The 20,801-nt window shown below is 37.7% G+C and overlaps 1 protein-coding gene across 3 annotated transcripts in view; it reads right to left on the bottom strand.

Moving 5' to 3' along the window:
- Positions 1-20,801, bottom strand: part of LOC112150252 (BCAR3 adaptor protein, NSP family member) — a 47,932-nt gene that overhangs the window by 13,311 nt on the left and 13,820 nt on the right. For 2 of the 3 annotated variants that reach the window (XM_024278377.2, XM_024278378.2), the window contains exons 2-4: positions 15,392-15,587; positions 14,528-14,773; positions 10,216-10,258 (exon numbers count right to left, since the gene is read on the bottom strand). In XM_024278377.2, coding sequence (XP_024134145.2) covers positions 10,216-10,258; positions 14,528-14,773; positions 15,392-15,579 — 477 coding nt within the window. In that variant the 5' untranslated portion in view covers positions 15,580-15,587. Of the gene's footprint in view, positions 1-5,416; positions 5,726-10,215; positions 10,259-14,527; positions 14,774-15,391; positions 15,588-20,801 lie in introns of those variants that run through there. The other variant, XM_024278379.2, reaches the window with a different exon arrangement.

The raw sequence follows: 20,801 nt of genomic DNA, 5'->3' as shown, positions 1-20,801 counted from the left end.
ACAAGAACATCAGAGTAAAACTGTTCATTCTGACAAACAGAATGATTGAGTAAAACTTGTTTATTTCTCAGTAGAAGTCTATTTTAGTTTTTTGGAGCCAGCAGGTACTTCCTGCTTTCAAATGCCAAGTCCAGTACTCATGTACAGTCAATGCTCCTACATAAGTTGCTATGTTTTTTTTTATACTTTTTTTCTCAATTTTTTTTAGATATAATCGTGTAGCTGTTCATGTGAATGTTTAGGCTCATGGACATGAAAACTGAGGGTTAAACTAAGCATTACAATATAGAAAAAAGTCTAGTTAAGTAACATTTACATTTTCCTAAGAGCTGAGTAGAGATCAGAAACTTCATTTTGCTGCAGATGACAGACTATATTTGCCTAAAAATGCCATAAAAGAATAATTTGACTTTTATTATTTCAGTGAGTAGACTAACATTGATGCTAGAGGTCAGAGAATACAAATCTAATTAAGATGAAACAACAGAACCTCTAATTATCACATATTAAACAGTTGTTTGCATTGAGGCTGTAAAGCAGCACTAGAAAACGACACAAGGCTAAAAGTAATAAAGTGAGCCTGGTGATTGCTAGAGATCATTAAAAATATAAAAATCAGTTTAAATGTAAACACATCTGAAAAGTTTCCACCTATACTGCAAAATTGAATGTTTTTTTAATGTTTGAATCCTTTTAACTCCTTATCAGCCATAAAGTATTTTGTTTTTTGCACACTATGCACCTAAATTTGTTACAGCTATTTACTCACTACCGAAAGATGAACCCATCATTCAAAATTAGGGCCTCACTATTCCAGAAAAACCCCAATTTTTTGACACATTTGAGAGTAAAATATGTGTAAAATAAATGGGACCAAAAATATTGATAAACTGTATCGTATTCTGTATGTCTATAGAGAGAGAGAAAAAAATCCTGTAAAATGAGATCCGTGGAAGTGGACAGTGAGTCTGTGTGCATTTAATTACACTTTCTGTATTCTGTAAAAATAATCTAAGCCCCACCACAAAGCACTGTGCGGAGGGATTTCAACTGATTGGATTAACTTCCGTTTTTACTTTTTACAGAACTCAAATCCGCATGTTCCACACCAAATCTTTTGATGCCGTGCCCACCCATGATGCCTCAGTGACCGGTAAGACGCACATCTGTATAAGCTGCTTGTCCTTTAGGTTCACTCGGTGGAAAATGAATAACCTTTGACACCAAAAAGCTGATCCTTGTTATCCCATACACATGCACCCAATTGAAAAAAAAAACTATAATCCTCAACTTGTGTCCATTCTGTGCAGCTGGAGTTGTCATGAACTAAATTGTTTGATATGTGAAGAATCCATGCCCCCTTTGAGAGAGGTTCATGACCAAAATATAACTACAGACTGTGAAATTCATCCACCTGATTTGATTTGAAAGTGTAAATGTGAAAATAAATCCTTCGCAGCCTCACTACTAATATTTTAGGCTTTAGCACAAGAGCCTTTGGTCAAAAATGAAAGCAGATGCTGGTAGAGTTTGGGCTAAAGCTGAATATCTGCCAAATTAGTGAATCAATTTGAATCTAATTCTTAAGTTATTGATTCGATTTAATTAAATATTTATTTGTTTTTTCTAAAGTTTCTCCTTAAAACCAATTTTTGGGTCATAAAAATACTTTTTTCTTGTAAAATAAACATAGTGCAGTTTTATAGATGAAATTGATCACTTTACATAAAAAAATGAGAGCATTTTTTTTAGTATATGTAAGAAACATCACTTTGATGAATCAGTAAAATATTGGATTGGATTAATCTGTTTTTTAGAAATTCTGTCCAAATTGTAGGTGATAAATGACAAAAACACTTTCCTTTCATAGCATTTTTTTTGCATTTCATTTGGATGAAGGTGCAAAGCTGTTCATATGTTATGTAGTAAAAGCTTTCATGATTTTAAATGTGGAGGCAAAAAAGAGTTAAAATGACCTTCATGATGATGGTTCATTCCCCAGCTGTCACGCTCAGGTGGGGCTGAGTAAATTCAACACATTTTGACTCAAACTGACCTCATGTTAACCTGCTAATCTTTGATGCCACATAGGAGATTATGAACATGTCAGTAGCTTACAGCAGGGCTGCCCAAAAGCAGCTGACTTATTTTCTCTGGCCATTTCCCTGCTGATTATGGGGATCAGGTGAGTCCAGGTTGTGACAGGCCGGCCACACTATCCAATCAGCGAATCAGTATGGACAAAATTATTGAAAACAAGCAAAGTGGTAGCACTTTAGAGCCAGGATTAGACACTTTTTTCATGGAACGTCAAGCTCTGGATTATTCAGCATCAGTTTTGTTTGCTTTTATATATTTGTAGCAGTTTCTTAACATAAATTAGTGTAGATTTGATGAAAAACGTGTCAAAAACACAACAGTGGGAGGCTTACGTTTCTGTTTTTCACATCATTTCTTAGAGTGAAACTCAGTGCTAATGTGAGTCAACATTATTGCCTCAGAACAAATAAACACAGTAAAAGTCTCACAGTGACAGTCATCGTCATCGCCAACATAAATTAGGGTTCTATGATTTGGTATTTCCTCTCCCCTTGTTTCTTTAGAGTTTCACTCTGCCTGTTTTCTGAACTCCCCAGGAAGGTTCCCACAGCCTTCAGCTGCTGCAGTACGCATCAATCTAACTGTCAAACTACACTGAGTTTGGGTTGACACTTGTAGAATCACAACACGAGTGCTGAGCTAATGTCAAAAACAACCAAAAAGTTCAAAATCTGAAGGATTTGTGAGATTTATCAGCCAAAATCTGAGAATTGTTAAAAGTTTTGATTGTCTCACTCGTCTCAAAGCTAAAGTTTGAGACGAGTCCTGACTTGTAGTTTTCAATTTCTACATCTCCGTCATAAGAAGAGCCCTGCCTTTCCTGTTTACACACAATGGAACGCATCTTCCTGTTTAGACTAGGCATCATTTTACTGCTCGCTCTGGGACAGCTATAGAAGAATCATCCCAAATGCAATCTTTGAGATAGAGTTTCCACGTCAGATGTGCTCAGTGGTGGAGCTGGGGCATTTTCTATGAAGGGACCGAAAGAGTGGCAAAGGAGAACAGCAGAATGGAAGGCCATTACAAATAAAAGAATCAGAAGTTTGAGTTTTATTACTGAAGCAACTCATTTGAGAGACTCAAGTTGTCATTTAAAATGCTGCTTTTGTTATTTTTGTAGTGCCCGAAGAATATTGTATGGATAATTTCTTAATCTTTTTAATAATGATGCTAATACTAACTCAAAAATTAGGGAGGCAAACTTAATTTTAATTTTGAACTAATTTGATTAGAATTTTGTTCTAATTAGTCAATTAAAAATACATAAAAACTAGAATTCCCAAAGTATTGTGATTACATTGGAGGATTTAAAAATTTCAGAAATTCATCTCGTCAGTTAATCACCTTCCAAAAAAAAAAGTAGAATCTAAAATATAAAGCAGTCTTCAAAATCTTCTGAACTAGCATCTTGTACTTAGTTCCCGAAAGTCTTTAAGTGCACTTTGATCTTTGGAGGCGCAGAAACAGGAAGCCGACCTTCTGCGTTTTACTGTGGCCTCCCGGAGAGACAGATGGAGGACAGAGTAAAGAGATGAATGGAACAAATCCTCGGGCCATTTGGAGTCAAAGCCATGGAGATGGCAGAGGAAGCACAGATGAATCAGGGGGGGTAAAGGCTTAGCTGGAGGCTAAAAACTGATAACTTATATTAAGAAGTGATAAGAGATGAGGATGATGAGGACAGAAGCCTCTGTGATAGTCCTGAACAGTTTCTGCCTTCAAGATAAAAAGATCATCAAGTGACCAAGATAACATGAAAAGTTCTCCATTATTCATTTGAATTTACTGAATATTCTTTTGTTATATATTTAAAGGTCCAAATGATGCTGGAGCGATTCAGGAAACGCCACAATTTTCTTTAAAAGGACAAACAAATAATTATTTTTCATTTTTTTCATCTGGTTAAAAGTTGAAGCGTCCACTACAATGACAAATGACTCCTTAAATATAACATTAATAATAATAACATTAGGTAAAAGAACAATCAATCAATATTTTTTTTCAAAAAGGAGGACAACAATAAAATTAAACTCAAAATTGCATTTCTGAGTATTTAGTGAATGCATAATTGAGCACTTTTAACTATTAAATAACATGTTAACAGACAGTTTTAAACATTACCAAGTGTATTATTTAATGCATTAGTTAGCATTTAACTAATATGTATCATTCGATTACTTAATGCATAACAAATCATTAATAAAAATTTCCCTGGGCGGGCCACAAGCTCGCTGCTCTCAAAGAGCTCTCAGCAACAGGGAGGGGAAGGGGGGCGGTGTTGCTCTACGCAAATGGTTCTCCCGACAACTCAGAGGCAAATTTCTAATGAACTCCCGCCAGAAACTATTACCTAGAAAACATCACATTAAAAAATGGCAAAATCATAATTAAAAGACTTTTGGGAACGCTTTTAGAATACATTGAATTGTCAGACTGTCAGACCCTCCATTGTGGCAATTTTGAGAAATACTGGAGTTCAGTGACGTCATATTAAGATAATGGGCCCAACATAAACACTCAGCATACAATATTTTTTAGAGTACCACCTGTTGTTTTTTTACATATATTTAGTAACTAGGCTGCAGTTGAGCAGATCTTACACTAGCATTGTGGGATAGTCTCATCAGATGGGATGTAATAGATATTCACACCTTGCATCTGCTGAGATATAAAGCAGATTGCATCACCTCAGCCTCCATCATGCTGCTTTCATGCAATCAACTTAACACTGACATCACACAAAAGACAAAACCTCCACAAATTAGTTAGTCATCATCTATCAGCAACAAAAGCACCATCACTCTGCTCCTGCTGTCCCTCCATCTGTGACTGCCACCACACACAGCCATGTCTGTTAAGGATGAAGCAGACATATATCTCTCAGTCAGACAGTCACACAGTTGCTCATTTATGAGATGGTCTGGTTGGAGTAATAAAAGCCCTGTGTTCAAGAGCGAAGAGAAGAGGAGGACTATTCAGGGGGGACTGCCTTTTGCCGAGGCTGGAAGTGGCACCATGTGCTTTCTGCAGGGGGAATATTGGGCTGCGTCTTTTTTTGTAGAGCTCCTTTCCCCCTCCAGCCGGCTTTCACACGGCAACAGGAGATTACAGGAGCCCCGAAAGGTATGCCTCCATAAAAATAGCTCGGTATTAATACTTTGAAGCTAAACAAAACTCTGGCTCTAATTTAGATGTTGAAGCTAAAAGAAGGCTGCAGCATGCACAAAAAACACCCATGCAGTTAGATCTTTATTTTTTTGTATAAAATAATTGCATATATGCAGAGTGAGCTACAACATCCCGTTTCTCTCACCTTTCCGCTGATGACAGCGTTCTTGTGGTTGAAGCAACACAGAGCTGCTGTCAGGGCTTTCAGGTTGCAGCGCTCGGACATTGTTAACTTTTTTCGGCTGTCACAACTGCTTTCTGCAGGATTAATGTCCCTGGAAAGACCAGTTCTGGTCATGTTGAGCACTGACCCAAAGCTGGATGACCTCATCAGATGAAAAGACCCACTTAATCCCCATTGTTTGGTGAAGAAAAGCTCACATGACAGAAAACAATGTCCTAAAGTTTCTCTGAGAAGCAAGAAAAAATAGTTTTCCAAAAACCTTTTCATCCACAGACTCCCCTGCAGAGTGAGCACTCCTCAGCTCAGCAAGCTCTGGACATCCTTTCTCACACTCCGGTGTCCCACCCCTCAGGCTCCATATATGGATGAGAGGAGCGCCACGTGGGAGGGGACAGAAGTCCTGTATGGATTTAAAGGGAGTGGCCCAAAGGCATAATCAACCTATCGTTCCCTCAAAGCACATGGCATCAGCTATTGTGAGATTTAGACATTATGTCATATTTAACAATATGGAATTGTCAGACATGTTTGGGCTTTTTTCATAAGGGAAATGCTAAATCCTATGCCAAAAATATTTTTTTTCTTGGGACAAGTCCTTTAAATCAAATGGAGTCCACTAAACTATTCTTGTCCGCTTTGTTCTTTGAGATTCACACAGACACGGAATAAACAACAAACTCAACTGGGTTGAGTTGAAACCTGCCGCAGACTGGACAAAGACAAAAACAGTTCTGACTATTCAGCAAAGGTACCAAAAAAAGTCGAGGGTGAAGCCCCAGAAGCAACAAGTTAAAGGAAACCTCTGCCACTAATTACAGTGGGAACTCTGCAAGGATCTAGGAAGGAAACGCATGTCGAACATTTGCTGGGGCACTACACGCACACACACACACACACACACACACACAAACTGTCAACCACGGCAACCCCAAATCACCAGCTGGACTAAACGTGCACCTTAAAATACACATATTTGTCGCTCTGGGAATGCTCTGGAAAAAGCGACAGAAATCACTGCATTGAGGTTCCTTTTTCTGTGTGTTTGTTGTTTCTGCCAAAGACACTCAGTGAGGCAGAGCTGTTTCAGCCACTGCAGATATAGAAAAAGCAGCGACGATTCATGTTTATTTTAGTCTTTCTAAAATCTGCAATAATCTATAGTTTTTGGGGGGTTGTAGTTTATTGTGTGGAGAAAAATAACAAAATTTGAGGCTTCAGAGGTGAAAATGGATGAGCAGCAGAGACCAACCTTTGCCCTGGAGAACAGACCATGTGAGCTCAATGATCATTGAGGTTAAGGTTAAAAAATTTCAGTCTGCTTTTGAAGAATACCAAATAGGAAAAAAAGTAACAATTCTTGTGTCCTGACACTTTCCTAGGGGCGTAAAAGCTGGTAAACATAGCAAAACAGGTTATAGCATTTAAATTGGTATTGATTGCAAGTTTCCTTTTAATACCTGGTATGTTTAGTCTCAATACCTGCAAACATCAGCCAGACAGCATTTCTTTTACTCTGAGAGATTACCATCTAGATGCTAAAGATTTTTCAGAAAAAAAAAAAAAAGCAAATGATTCATTAAGAGTTCTCCCACTTCATGGATCCAGGTGTGTTCTCACATTCTTAACAGGTAAATGTTCAGTCAGGTGGTACAGACATATTATTTAAAACTAAAATCAAGAAGTAAAAAAAAAAACTTTTAAAGTGAAATTAGTGAGTAACTACAATGATAAACCCACTATGTGCCAAAAATGTGTTAATTTAGGACTTTGAACCTCACTTTGAGCCTGAACAACATTTATTTTATAATAAATCATATATTTTATGAAGTAGCAGTTTGGTTAGACTCAATTGACTGATAGAAAGTCAGTTAAGTTGTCTACTAGAAAGAACCACAAAAAAAAAAAAAAAAAAAACCCTGAGTGACAGCAGATCCAAGAAATTTCTGAAGTAGTTTCTCACTTTGGCCACTAGATGGTACACCTCTCATCTTTTCTCTGAGTCTCATCATCTAGACATTCTGGGTAAAAGTCCGAATTACATCTGTTTGTTGTATTTGTTAAATTTAATCCATACTACGGTTCTATTGATGACTAAATACAACTGTTCGTCTACTTCAAATGTTTTTTTTTTTTTTTTTTTGCAGAAAATGAAGCTGCTGGAACTCGACACTATAAGTAGACACAGAGAGGGCATGTTCACAGAGAGGATCATTGTTTTCTGAAGCTCTCCCATGAGACTGCAGAGCCGCATTCAGGAGAGAGGGAATGAAAGAAAAGACGCAGAAGTGGGAGACAAGAAAAAAAGACCCAGAAAGGGATGAGTAATTCAGAATCTCAGGGGATCAATCCGTCATCTTGCCATCAAAGAGTGTGGAGATTATAGAGCATTGTTCAGCACTTTCTTTGGCTACAGACTTCAACTACAGACACAAAAGAAAGTTTGAGACTTTTAACCACTTAGTTTGACAAAAACTCAATGAAAATGTTTAAAATACTTTACAAAAAGTTGCATCATGCTTAAAGATCTCACATTTTTTGTTAAATTAAAGTGTTGTTACAACACAAATTTCTACAAAAGTGCTTTTAAAGAAAGATAAACATAGACTAATTCACCTAATTTAATGCAATTTCTCATTATATTCAAATTTCTGTCGATTTCTGAACACAAAGTAGAATTTTAAGGAGCCATGGACATAAAAAAAGCATTTTAGCACTTTGATGGCACAAATGAGTATTTAGGGCAACAACGTAGCATTTTATGCGAACAAGTTAAAATTTTATGTGGACAAATTAATATCTTGTATGCACAAGTAAGCATTTTGTGTACACAAAATACTAATTTGCTAATGCTAGCTTGTGTGGACAAAATGCTAGCTTGTGCACAAAAAATGTTAACTTATGCACACAAAATGCTAACTTTTTGCACAAAATGCTGACTAAAGGATATCATGTGCATACACAATGCTAACCTGTGTGCACAAAATGCTTGTGCGCACAAAATGCTATCTCATGCATACACAATGCTAACTTGTGTCCACAAAATCCTAACTTATCCATACACAATGCTAAATTTTTGCACAGAAAGAAGAAAAAAGGCTATCTTGGTCAAACACAGTGCTAACATGTGTGCACTAAATGTTTACTTGTGTGCAGAAAATGCAATACAAAATGCTGATAAAATCCTGATGTGTGGCCACAAAAGATACGCGCAAAATATTAATTTGTGCACATCAAATGTGCACACCAAAATACTAATAAAATGTTAATTTGTGACCAAAAAATAGCAATTGCGCCCACATAATGCTACATTTAGGGAACTTTTTTTTTTTCTTTTTTTTTAAATGTCATGTTCAGGGCTCCGTAGAATCTAAAAATCAAACAACTGAAAATTGTTAATTTAACGCTCAATAAAATAACTGCATTTTGTTGGGTGAGGTACTCTGCTCTACTGTGGATTTAAAAAATAAGAGTCAATATGTGGAACACCTGTAGGCTGTGCATGCACATCCGTGCCCCTCCACACAGGAGAAAAGCAAACACACCTGGAGGAGCGGAGAGGAGCTGACAGCAACATTTTCACACCTATTATATAACAGGTGAAATACAGTAGCTCCATCTGCAGCCAGCGTGCACCCAAAGCACACGGAGACACACAATTTGTGGACACTGACACACAAAAGTCAGTTTAGGGAGTAGAAGCACACATGTGGCTTTGAGTGTGACTGTGCAGTGGGAAGGGTGCAGTTTACTTTTAACACCGAGGTGTCAGCATCCGAGCACATGCGCTAACAGTGGGAGGTAAAGAGCAGTGGGAGAAAATAGTCAAGGGATTTTTGAAGAATTGATCACGTTTCTTGTAAAAATGTGACAAATTTGGCATTTTTCCTGCAGAACAGTACAACATATTGTGTGTGCCTCCATATGAAGCCAATGAGAACACAAATATAATTTGTCTAGTTGATAATGTTTGTTGCCATAAAGATGACTTCTCCTCCATCACTTCTTTGTCACTAACAGCAGAAACACAGGTGGCGTCTGTGTTTATTTCAAGCTGGATGACAGTAAACCAGCAAACTGTGTGATTTAATGCAGAATCATCCCAATAATTCTGAAACAATTGGATTATCTTCTAAAAGATTTATGCTTATACCTGCAAACAGTTTCACCTGTGCTTCATGTGATTGCTGTTTTAAATTATAATAAATATTTTTCCACATTTTAAATATGAATCATATGTTTACACTTATGTAACAAAGTGTCAAACTTAGCAAGCTGATATTTTTTTTGTTTTTGCTTTCTTAGCTTTTTAATAAAAAAAGAAGATTCAGTTATCTGTAAACATGTCTTTGTGCAAACCATCATGCAAATTATATTTAAAAAAACATTTATCAGACTAAATATGGTGCCAAAAGTTAATTTGATTCTTATTAACAAGTTTATGATTTAATCTGATTTCCAATTCAATCTTGTTTAATATATATTCATGTTTATTTATTTTTAAATTGTATTTTTTAAGGAAATCCATTTTCAGTTAACTGGGATATTGTGAAAATTTTAACTCATTCATGAATAAAGGATTATTAAAGCTGGGAAAAAGCTGTTTATGGCCAGAAAAAGTACAGGAAATTGCCAAGTAGGAAAAACAATATTACATTTTCTAAATGAAAATCAATTTGATTATTTTTTTCTAAAATCAGGCCTTATTTGATGGCAATCTAAAACAAAAAAAAAAAAAAAAAGAAACTGAATCTCGACTGTACCTTCACATAGTCCACAGCGGCGTCCAGGGCAGCTGCAGGATCCCTGGGAATCACAGACAGAGACAATGTCTGTTTGAGGGAACACATCCTCCAGGTTAGAGCTCTTTTGATTCCGGATGAACTGTCAGATTATTCTGATTTTATAGGTGAACTGAAGTAAATTTGATCACAGGTTTAAACTTTTTCCATGGATCCAGACAAGTCTCATCATCAATTCCATAAAAAATACAAATGTCCAGCAGGGATCACTTGGTTTGCAGGTGGTTTCAGGGAAAAATAAAGACTTTACTCCTAAAATCAGAGTCCTTTTCTGTCTCAGTTGCCTCTCACTTTCATTCTCTTGGATCGTGGTAAACATGTTCCCTCCGCCGGTCTGACCTCCTCCCTTACTTTCTTTCTTTCTTTCTCCTCCCCCATCATAACACACATCGCAGCCACACGTCTACCATTCTGAGTCCACTGACAAATTCACACAGAGGTTACGCGGCACTCACACAAATAGTCCTGGAAAACCATGTTTTTTTCCTTCTCTTATCTTCACACAACTCAACTTTCCTTTGAAAATCATAATGCGCCATTTTCACCGCTCAGTGTCTTCTTTCTGCATCCAGGGGCTCCATGAAGGAGGCAATTAGCTCAAATCCCCGGCTACATTAACGGGGTTGGTAGTTTAAATCCCTTAAGTCTGCAATGGAATTCCCATGGGGAATATTAGCACAGTCCATTACTTACCAAAGCAAATATGTTTAGCGCTCTAAGCCTTCTTCTCCGTATTAATGTGGCTCAAAATAATGAGTCGGATTTGGTTGTGCAACAGAACAGAGCCCTCCATTCACTGTAGTCACTTATTAAAAGCAGGGGCCCTCCAGATCAGCTACAGTCTTTAGCAAACTGAGATCTGAGCTGGTGCAGTACATGAGCCTATTTTAGGCAGAAGTGTCACCTTTAGAGTACATCCACAGCCTGGGTGTTGATGCACTGGACTGTCCTCTCCACATGTTATTAAAAAAAACACTAGTAGTAACTTTTCATATCTAATTAAATCGTTGAAACCATTTGTATGTAAATGTACCTATTAGATAATAGAAAACATCGCCTGATGTATTTTTGCAATGTTGTGCTCTGTGGTTTTCTAAAATATAGTACTATACATTTAACCCTTTAACACCTGAGGCGTCGCTGGCAAAATCTTTCAAAATCTGCTGGAATTACGCTGACAATTGAAAAATTACAGTAAATCAAAGAACACAAACACTGGAGCTCCGCTGTCAAAGTGTTAAGAATTCAGTTGCCTGAGCGCTAAAAAAAGAAATAAATTTTGCTGATTTTTATGGTCCGTTTTACTGTTTTTTAAGTGTTTTATGGCTCCTTCACATCAGGATTTTTCTGACTTTTTTAAATTTTTTTTACGTATGGCCCAGGCCCTCAAACAATTTCTTATTAAATAATCCTGGAGTTTAAAAAAAGATGCAATCTCTTTAGTACTACGCCCCATGTCTCTGAATCAGCCTGCTGGAATGCAAAGAATGTAGACCCACCTTTTTGTTTAACTTTAATTAGAATAGATTAAGGCCTATGTATTCAATTATTAGTTAAACTGAAATTCTTTAACCCTTGTTTACTTGCATGTGTTTTAAAATTGTAATCGGCTTATATTCTTTTGAGTTCACTTAATTTAGTTATTATTTTCATATTTTGTTGGTTTTTATCTGCCTAACTTTTTGATTTAGTTGAGAATTTGACATGATACGAATGTTTTCTGGGATAGGAGATCATGTTGAATAGGATTTTTTTTCTGCAAACACAGACTTTGTCAATAAAGATTTGATGATTTTTTTTTCCATTATTATTTCTTTAAAACATGATATGGATGTAAAAAAGCTGTATGATTACACTACAAGTTTCGATAGGATGCTATGCAAATATTTTATGATTATACTTTTTTCTTTATTGTTAACTTTTATTATTTAGTTGGTGTCAATTGACCTTTGTGGAAAAACTAATAAAAACTGAAATAAAAAAATCTTAAATTTAAAATATAACTATTTTCATATATATATTTTTTTGTTTTGCTGCCACGGCAACTGAAGGTTGCCTTTGTTTTTCTTGAGCCCTTTCCTAACAGTGGCCTGGCTGTGCAGTATAACAGTGCAATGAAAAACCACCACAGACTGACAACACCCATTGAAAGCACTGTGGGTCAAATGAGCCAACATGGAGGGAAATTCCCTGATTTTCTTTCATTCAAACATCAGCCTGATCATCACAGTGCTGTCATTTCTGAAAAGTTTCCCAGGTATTGATTGAAGTTAAAGTTATTCCCCGTTTCGGGGATACTGAAATGGCAGTGGGATGACCCCAGGCATTCCTGGGTACAACTAAATTAGTCTCTTCTGCCCACATTTCTAAAACGGCATTGGACGGCGAGTTCTTCTGCCTCAGTGGCCACAAAACCGACCTGCTGCACAGTCAGGGGCACACTGAGAAAGAGCTGAGGCGAGGGAAAAGGAGGAAAAAAATATGCAAAAAAGAAAAGACACACTTGCCACAGTCTTTTTCTGGCTACTGCTGCTCTTTGTGCTGCACCACACAATACTCAGCATGACCACAAACAGAGTTTGGGAAGACAGAGAAAAGAGGGAGGAGGAGGGAGGACAAGAAAGCAGCTGACAGCATGCAGTGTCTGTAGATGACCTGTAGAGGTCAGTGTGTTTCCATTAAACATGCAGTGCATGAACAAACATGCAGTGTTCATTAAAAATCGAAAATATCTATACTTTATCTGTGTGATAAATGTGTCCCAAAAGTATGAATTACACGGAAAATCAAAATTTTCCCCCAATTTTAGCATAAAAATAAATGTTTGATTTGCAAATCTCAGTTTCTATGCCATTTTGGTTTACCAGAAATTTTGTATGCATCAAACTGACTTAACGTTTTTGATTGTATGCATTTGAATCAACCTTTATTGACAAAATCCAATAAAAATTGTATAAAAATCTTCAGATTGCCCTTTAATGCCATGAATTTGAACTTGTATCATAAAAAAACAGCGTTTCAGTTGATTTTTTAAAGTTGACATCAGCATTTGTAAGAATTTTTTATACACTTTTCTTTAGTTTGAGACACTAAGTTATTTTTTAACATAATAAAAATCTGAAATTGCTATAAATAAATTATTTGGTTGAGTTTAGATTTAATTCGAATCATGAATTTTCCACACAAATTTCAGACTTGGTCACAAAAACTCAGTGAAATTAAAGAAAATATATATTTTCAATCATCAGATACATATAGAAACAGCTGTTTCAGACTGTTTTTATAAAATATTATACTTGTCTCTATCTCTGTACTACACGCACCCTTTTATTTTCACTTTTGCCTCCCAGCTGTCCTCCTCCAACACTGCCTCCTCTTCCTCCTCCCTTCTTGGTGGTCCTGATGTGTCCACCGAGGTCAAGAGAAAGACAAACTGTCCAGTGGGAATCTGGTGCAGCGTAAGGTCAGGGGCCACAGGTCGGCTGACAGCGTGGGTCATAAAGACTGACTGAGGAGCGATTCCACACCTCAAAGCTTAATTTTCTTTTTATAGGAAGCTCAGCTGAGAACTCTGAGGAACTTATCATGATTTTTTCCCTTTTTTTTGCAAATTTACAAGGAAATATTTGCAGAAATGCAAATATATTAGCTTCCTTTTTTTTTTAAAATCTCACATCTTCACATTTCAGAGTGAAGTGTTTGGTTCATTCAGCATCATTCAGTGGGATTACAAAGCAGCTCAGTCTCCAGCCACCTGCAGAGGCCGAATCTGACCCCAACAAATTATGTCAGCCGCATATGAAACGGATCCAGCGTGGAGGCGCGCAGATAAAGGGAACAGACAAAGAGTTCACAGTAATCTGTGATCAACCCCGCCACACCCGCACCTACAAAGGAAACCCAACTGCTTAGGGCCACGCGCACACACTCGCACACACTCGCACACAAACGCACACAAAGCTGGCTATATCTAATCCAGCCTTTTGTAACTCTACACTCGAGACAGAAAGATGGGAGGACGTGATGAGAGATGAGGTGTGTGTGCTTTCTCTGAAGTTGAGCTGACTGCTACAGCCCCTCTGGGCTATATTTACAACCCCTTCTCTCTTCATGCTAATACCTCCATGTCTGCTTCATCCTCCACTCTGAAGATGAGCAGTTTTTACCTGTGTGACTGCCATTTAACTGTATTTTCACAGTCAGTTCCATTTCATTGAATATAAAATAAAAACACATGCTGGAAATGAACATTTAGTTTGTATTTTTGGTGTACCTGTAACTATGGAAGTCCTCAGGGATATGTGGGGCCAGTGAAGATGTCGTGGGTTGATGCATGTGTCCTGAAGGCAGGGATGGATTCCTGCAAAGTGAGGCCTGATTGGCTTTAGGGTCCCAGGTGAAGCTTCCATGGGTGCTGCTGTTTCCGGCTCCTCTCTTTCGGCGAGGCAGAGTTCCATGGATTGAGACGGGCTGGTAGGCTGCTGGGGGAATTTCTGGCATGCCGCTGCCAGGAGGAAAACTTAAAGCAAAAATATATAGAAATAAATTAGTGTTTGGGGAGGACACTCAGACCATCTTTTGATCTATTGTAAAAGCATTCCCACTTTAAATTATGAATATGTGGTGTTTAGGCAAAATCCCAAAAATGTGTTGTTTTCTAGAACATAATTTCTGCAGAGCAGCAATATTTCATTAGTAGTTCATGTGCCTTTGAGTTGCAGGGGGGGAGCAACCCCGCCCCCCTTCCTTCACGTGCTCTCCCGCTGGTTTACATCATCATCATTCATTTCATCATCATTTATTGATTTATAAAGCACCTTCCACCACCAGTCAAGGAGACCCAAAGTGCTGTACAGCTCTTCACAACCCCGACCTAACCTAACAAAAATGGCGAGCAACATTGGAGCTATCCAGACACACAGTTCTGAGTCAGATTCCAGCTCAGACAACGTGGATCTAGTCGTCTACAAGTAGATGAAGCTAAATAACAATATAGAAATACTAAGAAAGACAATTTCAAGTTTAATTTTTGTCACATATATGCCCCCATCATGACAAAAATGCCACAAGACCATGTTAAAAACTCCAAAAACCCAATTTTCATCAGAGTAGGTCTTTACGAGGTGGTCAAACTTACCCAGGTTTGGCACCAAGGAGGTCCATGGAGGTGGTGAGAGAGGCCTGAAGCCTCCTGGAGGAGCAAATGCCACTACTGGGGGTGGCAAGGGAGGGGCCGGGCACTCCTGTGTGGGTGGAGCCTCTTCCCAGGGTGTGGTGAGCATGGAGGGTTCTGGGTAGACTGGCAAAGCGCCCCTCCGCCATCATCCTCCACTCTGGAAAGGACACACAATCATTTAGAGTCCATTTAAGAAGAGCTGCAATCCGATGTTCCACAGAATAACTAATAATTCATGAAAGCATTCATGAGTTATTAATAAAAACAGAACCAACGCCTGACAAAAGTTCCCCGAGAATGCAGTAGCATCGATATGTGGCATGCAGTTATGCAACCATGGAAACAAAAGTCACACAAGGTCCATTTACATTTTTCAGACGAAAACGGAAGCTCAAACCGATGAGTCTTATAACACTAGACCAGTAGGCGTATTGAGACATTTGCCTCACCCAAAGGCATGAAAATAGCTCACTTATCTTCATACACCTTAAGGTGATTAAAACACACCACAAAGCATCAGAGAGAGGCGAGAAATATGTCGTTATGTAATATGCAGGAATTTTAATGTTTATTTAAATAGTGCAGGAGGAAGTTTGGAAACTTGAATCCAAAAAAAAGAAGCAATTTCTTACTCTTTAAAATGATTTAAAAATAACAGTAGGTGGTTCACATATTTGAAACTATATCTTAAAAACTCATTTTACTGATAAAAACATTAGGAAAATATGCACTTGTCTGCTTCTAACTATTTTTGCACATGTTGCAGCTCTGCAGACAGACACAGCTATAAATATGCAGCGATGAGCAGGTCAGCTTGCTCAGCAGGGTAGGAAAACACTGGGCAGGTCCTCGATAAATTCCCCTGCGGTGTGATGATGATGACTGGACAGCCGGCCGTCTTGTGCTTAGAACCCCTGACAGAGCATGAGTCAGTCATACCTGACCTGAGCCAAAATATCATGACGTGGCAGATATGCAGGCTGGCAGGTTTCAACACAAACTAATGATTTCTAATCTTATCAGGCTTAATAATCTGACCTCAAGGACTGCACTTGTTGTTTGATTTTATCTGATTGAGATCAAGTAAATCCCAATCAGATAAGCAGCAAAGCTGCAGTCTAGCCGGAAAAAGGCAGATCAGACAAGGAGCCACACCTGTGGGGATCCATGTAGTGACTTCATTTTAAATATTTCCTTTTTTTGATTAAATATGATGTCTATCTGTTTCAATTAGCTCTATATTTGCTGGAGGTTAGTTTTAATCAATTGATTTTCTGCCAATCAAAGGTAAACTATCATCAAAGGAACAAAAAGTGTTGTTTTATATGTAAAACCATTATAGATGCACAAAATGTTAATATTACAAAGCAATGTTCTAGTGCAATAAAAATAGATTTTACAGAAAAATATGAATCAAATAAACTTCTATTAAACTGTGTTTAATGTGATAGAATAAAAATTTGTATTTTTCTAATTTATTCATCTTGTTCAGGACAGGAAGTATTTCAAACAAAAATGATATGCAATTATTTAGTTTTATTGATATTTTTAAAAATATTATAAATAATTATAGTTGAAGTTCTTTAAATTTCTTTACCAATTTTTCTCTTTTATCCTCAGAGGTAAAATCCCTCAAATCCTAAAATAAAAGTCATCAATTCAACTAACTCTAACATTTTATGCAAGTGCAATAGATTCAAAGGAATCATCAAACTTTTAAGAATGTGGATTGAAGTGTTTGTAGTTTTAAGAAGTGTGTATTGAGCTGTTATTATGCAAAAAAGGCAGGAAGTGTTTTGAATACATTTGATGTGCAAACTATGAAGAGTTTAACAGCAGCAAACAGACTTCTGTGCTCAAAATATTGGACCTGAAGAACATTTATGCTGCCATGGCATTTGTAGTGTTTGAGCCCATTATTTAAAAATAAGTTTCCTGAATTATTTTCCTTCTTAACCAAAAAGTTGGATGTTGCTCCCTCTTTAGATCTGTTTTAAAACGGAACAAAACAGGGACGTAAACTGGAGGTCACCTCGCTAGTGGCTTGTAAAGATAAAAGATAATAGAGATGCAAATGAGTGAGGAACAGCTGGCTCATTCTACACTATTGGGTGTGATTAAGTAAGTTCATAGACAGTAAAAACAAAAAAAAGGACTCTTAAGGCACGCTGGTGTGGATTCCTCGAGGAGTAGAAAGACTACAGGATGCTCTCGAGAGACCCTCGGGGATTCAGCTGTGTGTGCTTTTTCCATTGTGCATGTGTATTCGTGTGTGTGGCCCAGACCATCTGGCAAACACACAACCACACTTGCAGAGGAGAAAGGACCGGCTCTCCCAGGGTGAAAAGGCAAGCACTTACACTCATGAATACTTTGTCAACCACTGCGTTAAATTAATTATTTAAGCAAGGAGCTGCTGGAAGTCATTTAAAGAAAAGGGGAAGAGTCGTCTTCTAATTTTGCTTCTCTTTCCATCCTTCCTTCTTCTTCCTCTTCCATGCCATCTATTTTTTTTGTTTCTTCTATATTTAAGTCACTTCACTCTTTTTTTTTTCTATCCCCTGCCATCCATCGTTCCCCTTCCCTTCAGCTCCAACCCCCTTTACACCGACATCCTTGCCTCCTGCCGTTTGTCCATCTTCTTTCAGGCCCCCGACTTTGTTTCCTTCTTCTCTTTGTCCCGCCACCATCCTCAATAATACACTTTATCTTTCTCCCCCCTCTCTTTACGGCCTCATCTTTTTCTCTCTACAGCTGTTGGGCTATCACTCAAATCTCCCAACAACACATGGTCAAAAAAATGGCTTTTCCTCAAACACCTATATTAATATAATCTTGCATGCCATCACTAACTACTTCAGACTGAAACTGGAAACTATGTCAAATGTTTTAACCCTTTTCAACCCTGCTGTATATGTTGAGCTTCTATGCATGAGTTTACTTCCACATGTAGACAAGTGCATAACATTTGCTGAGTGGTTTAAATTTCTCTGCAGGTTTAAAACAAATCCAAAGTTCTCTCTTTGCAAAATAAACCAACAGAAATGATGAATTAGTAAAGGGAATTGCATGTTTTGTATGTAGTAAATTAATTATACCCATGAGTGGAGGGGGGCAATTTATAAAGGCTGACTTTAGTTTTTTCATTGAATTCATTGGGGCTCTCTGTGTTAGGAGGTATTTATAGCAACAAACAGATTATTGTGCCTTTGTGCATCACTTGGCCTATGACAAACATTCACCTTGGACAGGATCGACAAACAAAACAAGTCAATTACTGAATTAATTGTTGAATGAATGATTCTTTTTTTTTATTTATTTTTTTTTTTTTTACTTGTCCTGTCCAACAGCTGAGCAAACAGACCTGGGCTGAGAGCCTCTAGTGTTGGGCCTATTGAATAGATGATTCTTAAGACTTGGATCAGAGTCCTAAATGTTCTAGGAGAGAGTGTGGCTTTAAGTTGTCATCTTCATTACTTAAAGAAAAAGGGGGTAATGTTTTGAGAATGACTGGGATGGATCAGTGGCTTTAATAGAGTGGAGTGAATAAAACATTTTTTCAGAGTAGACCAAAGACCTGAATGATCTCAGGAACCCAGACATGGAGACGTGCTTAAACCTGAGCTCTTAATGTCTTCTGTGGATTGTAAATGAGATATACCATCAATGCTTCCATGTAGTGATTATGCTAAAAACTTGACTGTAACTTCTAGCGTCTTGATTAAATTTTGGATAAGCATTGAGCATCAAATTCAACGCACATCGAAAAAGAGGCAGCAGATGTGAATTCGATGCTTGAATTGCGTTTGACTTGTTCAGAATTGCTGCACTTTACTCCCAAAAGTGTGACTTATACTCCAGAACGACTTACAGTATATAAGCATTTTTTGCCACTGTAACTTATTCTGAAAATTAGGGTAACATATTTTCTGCACTATTCTTATTTGGCCTGTCTTGACATTAGCTGTTCAGTTATTCATATAATCCCAACTCTTAATGTCTGTTTTACATTCTGTGTGGCCTTTATTTGCATGCAGATGACACTTTTTTCTACTTGATGAATCAATGAGTGTGGTGGTTTTAGTGTGGGTGCTGTTCAGGAGCATGTGCTGCTGCTGTTGGTGGAGTTCTGCAGGACAGATGTAGCTCCAGGACAGGGATGTACGAGACTGGGAGAGGAAAAGTCAGAGTACTCTGACCAGGATAAACTCAAGCTACTACACCATGTTCAACAAGATATCTAATAGGTTTGTGTTTTGGATTTTTATTTTTTTTACTTGGATTTAATTGGATTGGAAAATGTTGATTTCAAGCGATCAAAGCAAGAATAATCGAGAGACAAGATAACCGACAGAGGTTTATATCCATACAAAGACATATCAAACATAGAACAAATATGAATTAAATTGACTCGTAATCAAGATAAGTTTCATAGAACCTGCTTTGCTTCACTACTTAAATTGCAATATCCCTATTCTTTCAAATTCACTTTTGCTTTTTTTTAAATTGTTCCCCAAAAGGTCACCTGCAAAGTCACTGATTCTCCAGAACCAAAGTTCATTTACAAGCATACAAAAAAACCACAATAACATACAGGAGCTCAAGTGTTAAAAGTGTTTTCTTTAGCACGATGAAACAGACAAAACACTCCAAAGTGGAGTTTGCTCGGTCAGCAACGTTTGTGAAGACCTTGAGATGGGAACACACAGATACACAAACCAACGTAGGCATAAAAACATGGGACTTTGAGTGGGAAAAATAAAGTCTTGAGGTGGCTCAGAGAGGAAATGGCAACACAAGCATGGAGATGGCAGTAAACACATTATCAGGGGTTACTGACAATAAAACAAAAGGGCTCGTTTGTTCCCTTCACTGGCAAAGATTATCTGTTTAAATCCTCCTCTGCCCTTGAGGGTTGGAGACTCTACCTTCCTGTTAAATTTAGCTTGATTTAGTCCAACTGTTTGATCACAAGCTCTCCAGCCCAGACTACACATCAGCCAGGAGTCAGAAAGCACTTTGCTTAATCCTTTCAAAGTTGTGGTTTTAAAATTTGGGGTTTTGGGGGGACGAGCATGAGCCTGTAAGTGAGGCTAGCCTTAAATCCCCAACTCTACAGACAACAGACAACTCAGGTCCAACAGAAGGCTTTACACGTTCCCTCTGGTTTACAAAATACAAAACCAACACATAGATTTTCCTTTCTACACAATAATATACGTTTATATCAAACAGTAAATGTCACATACTGCAGCAGCAGCCTGTCATTACACACATGCGTACACACAATAGTGAGGACAAACAAAAACATGTATGGGAATGAGGGGTTTTCTCTATTTGGCTTAAAGTGTCTTCCTGCTTTGGTAAGCAC

This window comes from Oryzias melastigma, linkage group LG4, assembly GCF_002922805.2.
Source record: "Oryzias melastigma strain HK-1 linkage group LG4, ASM292280v2, whole genome shotgun sequence".
NCBI classification, from domain to species: domain Eukaryota; kingdom Metazoa; phylum Chordata; class Actinopteri; order Beloniformes; family Adrianichthyidae; genus Oryzias; species Oryzias melastigma.
This window is presented reverse-complemented; position numbering and strand designations above follow the sequence as displayed.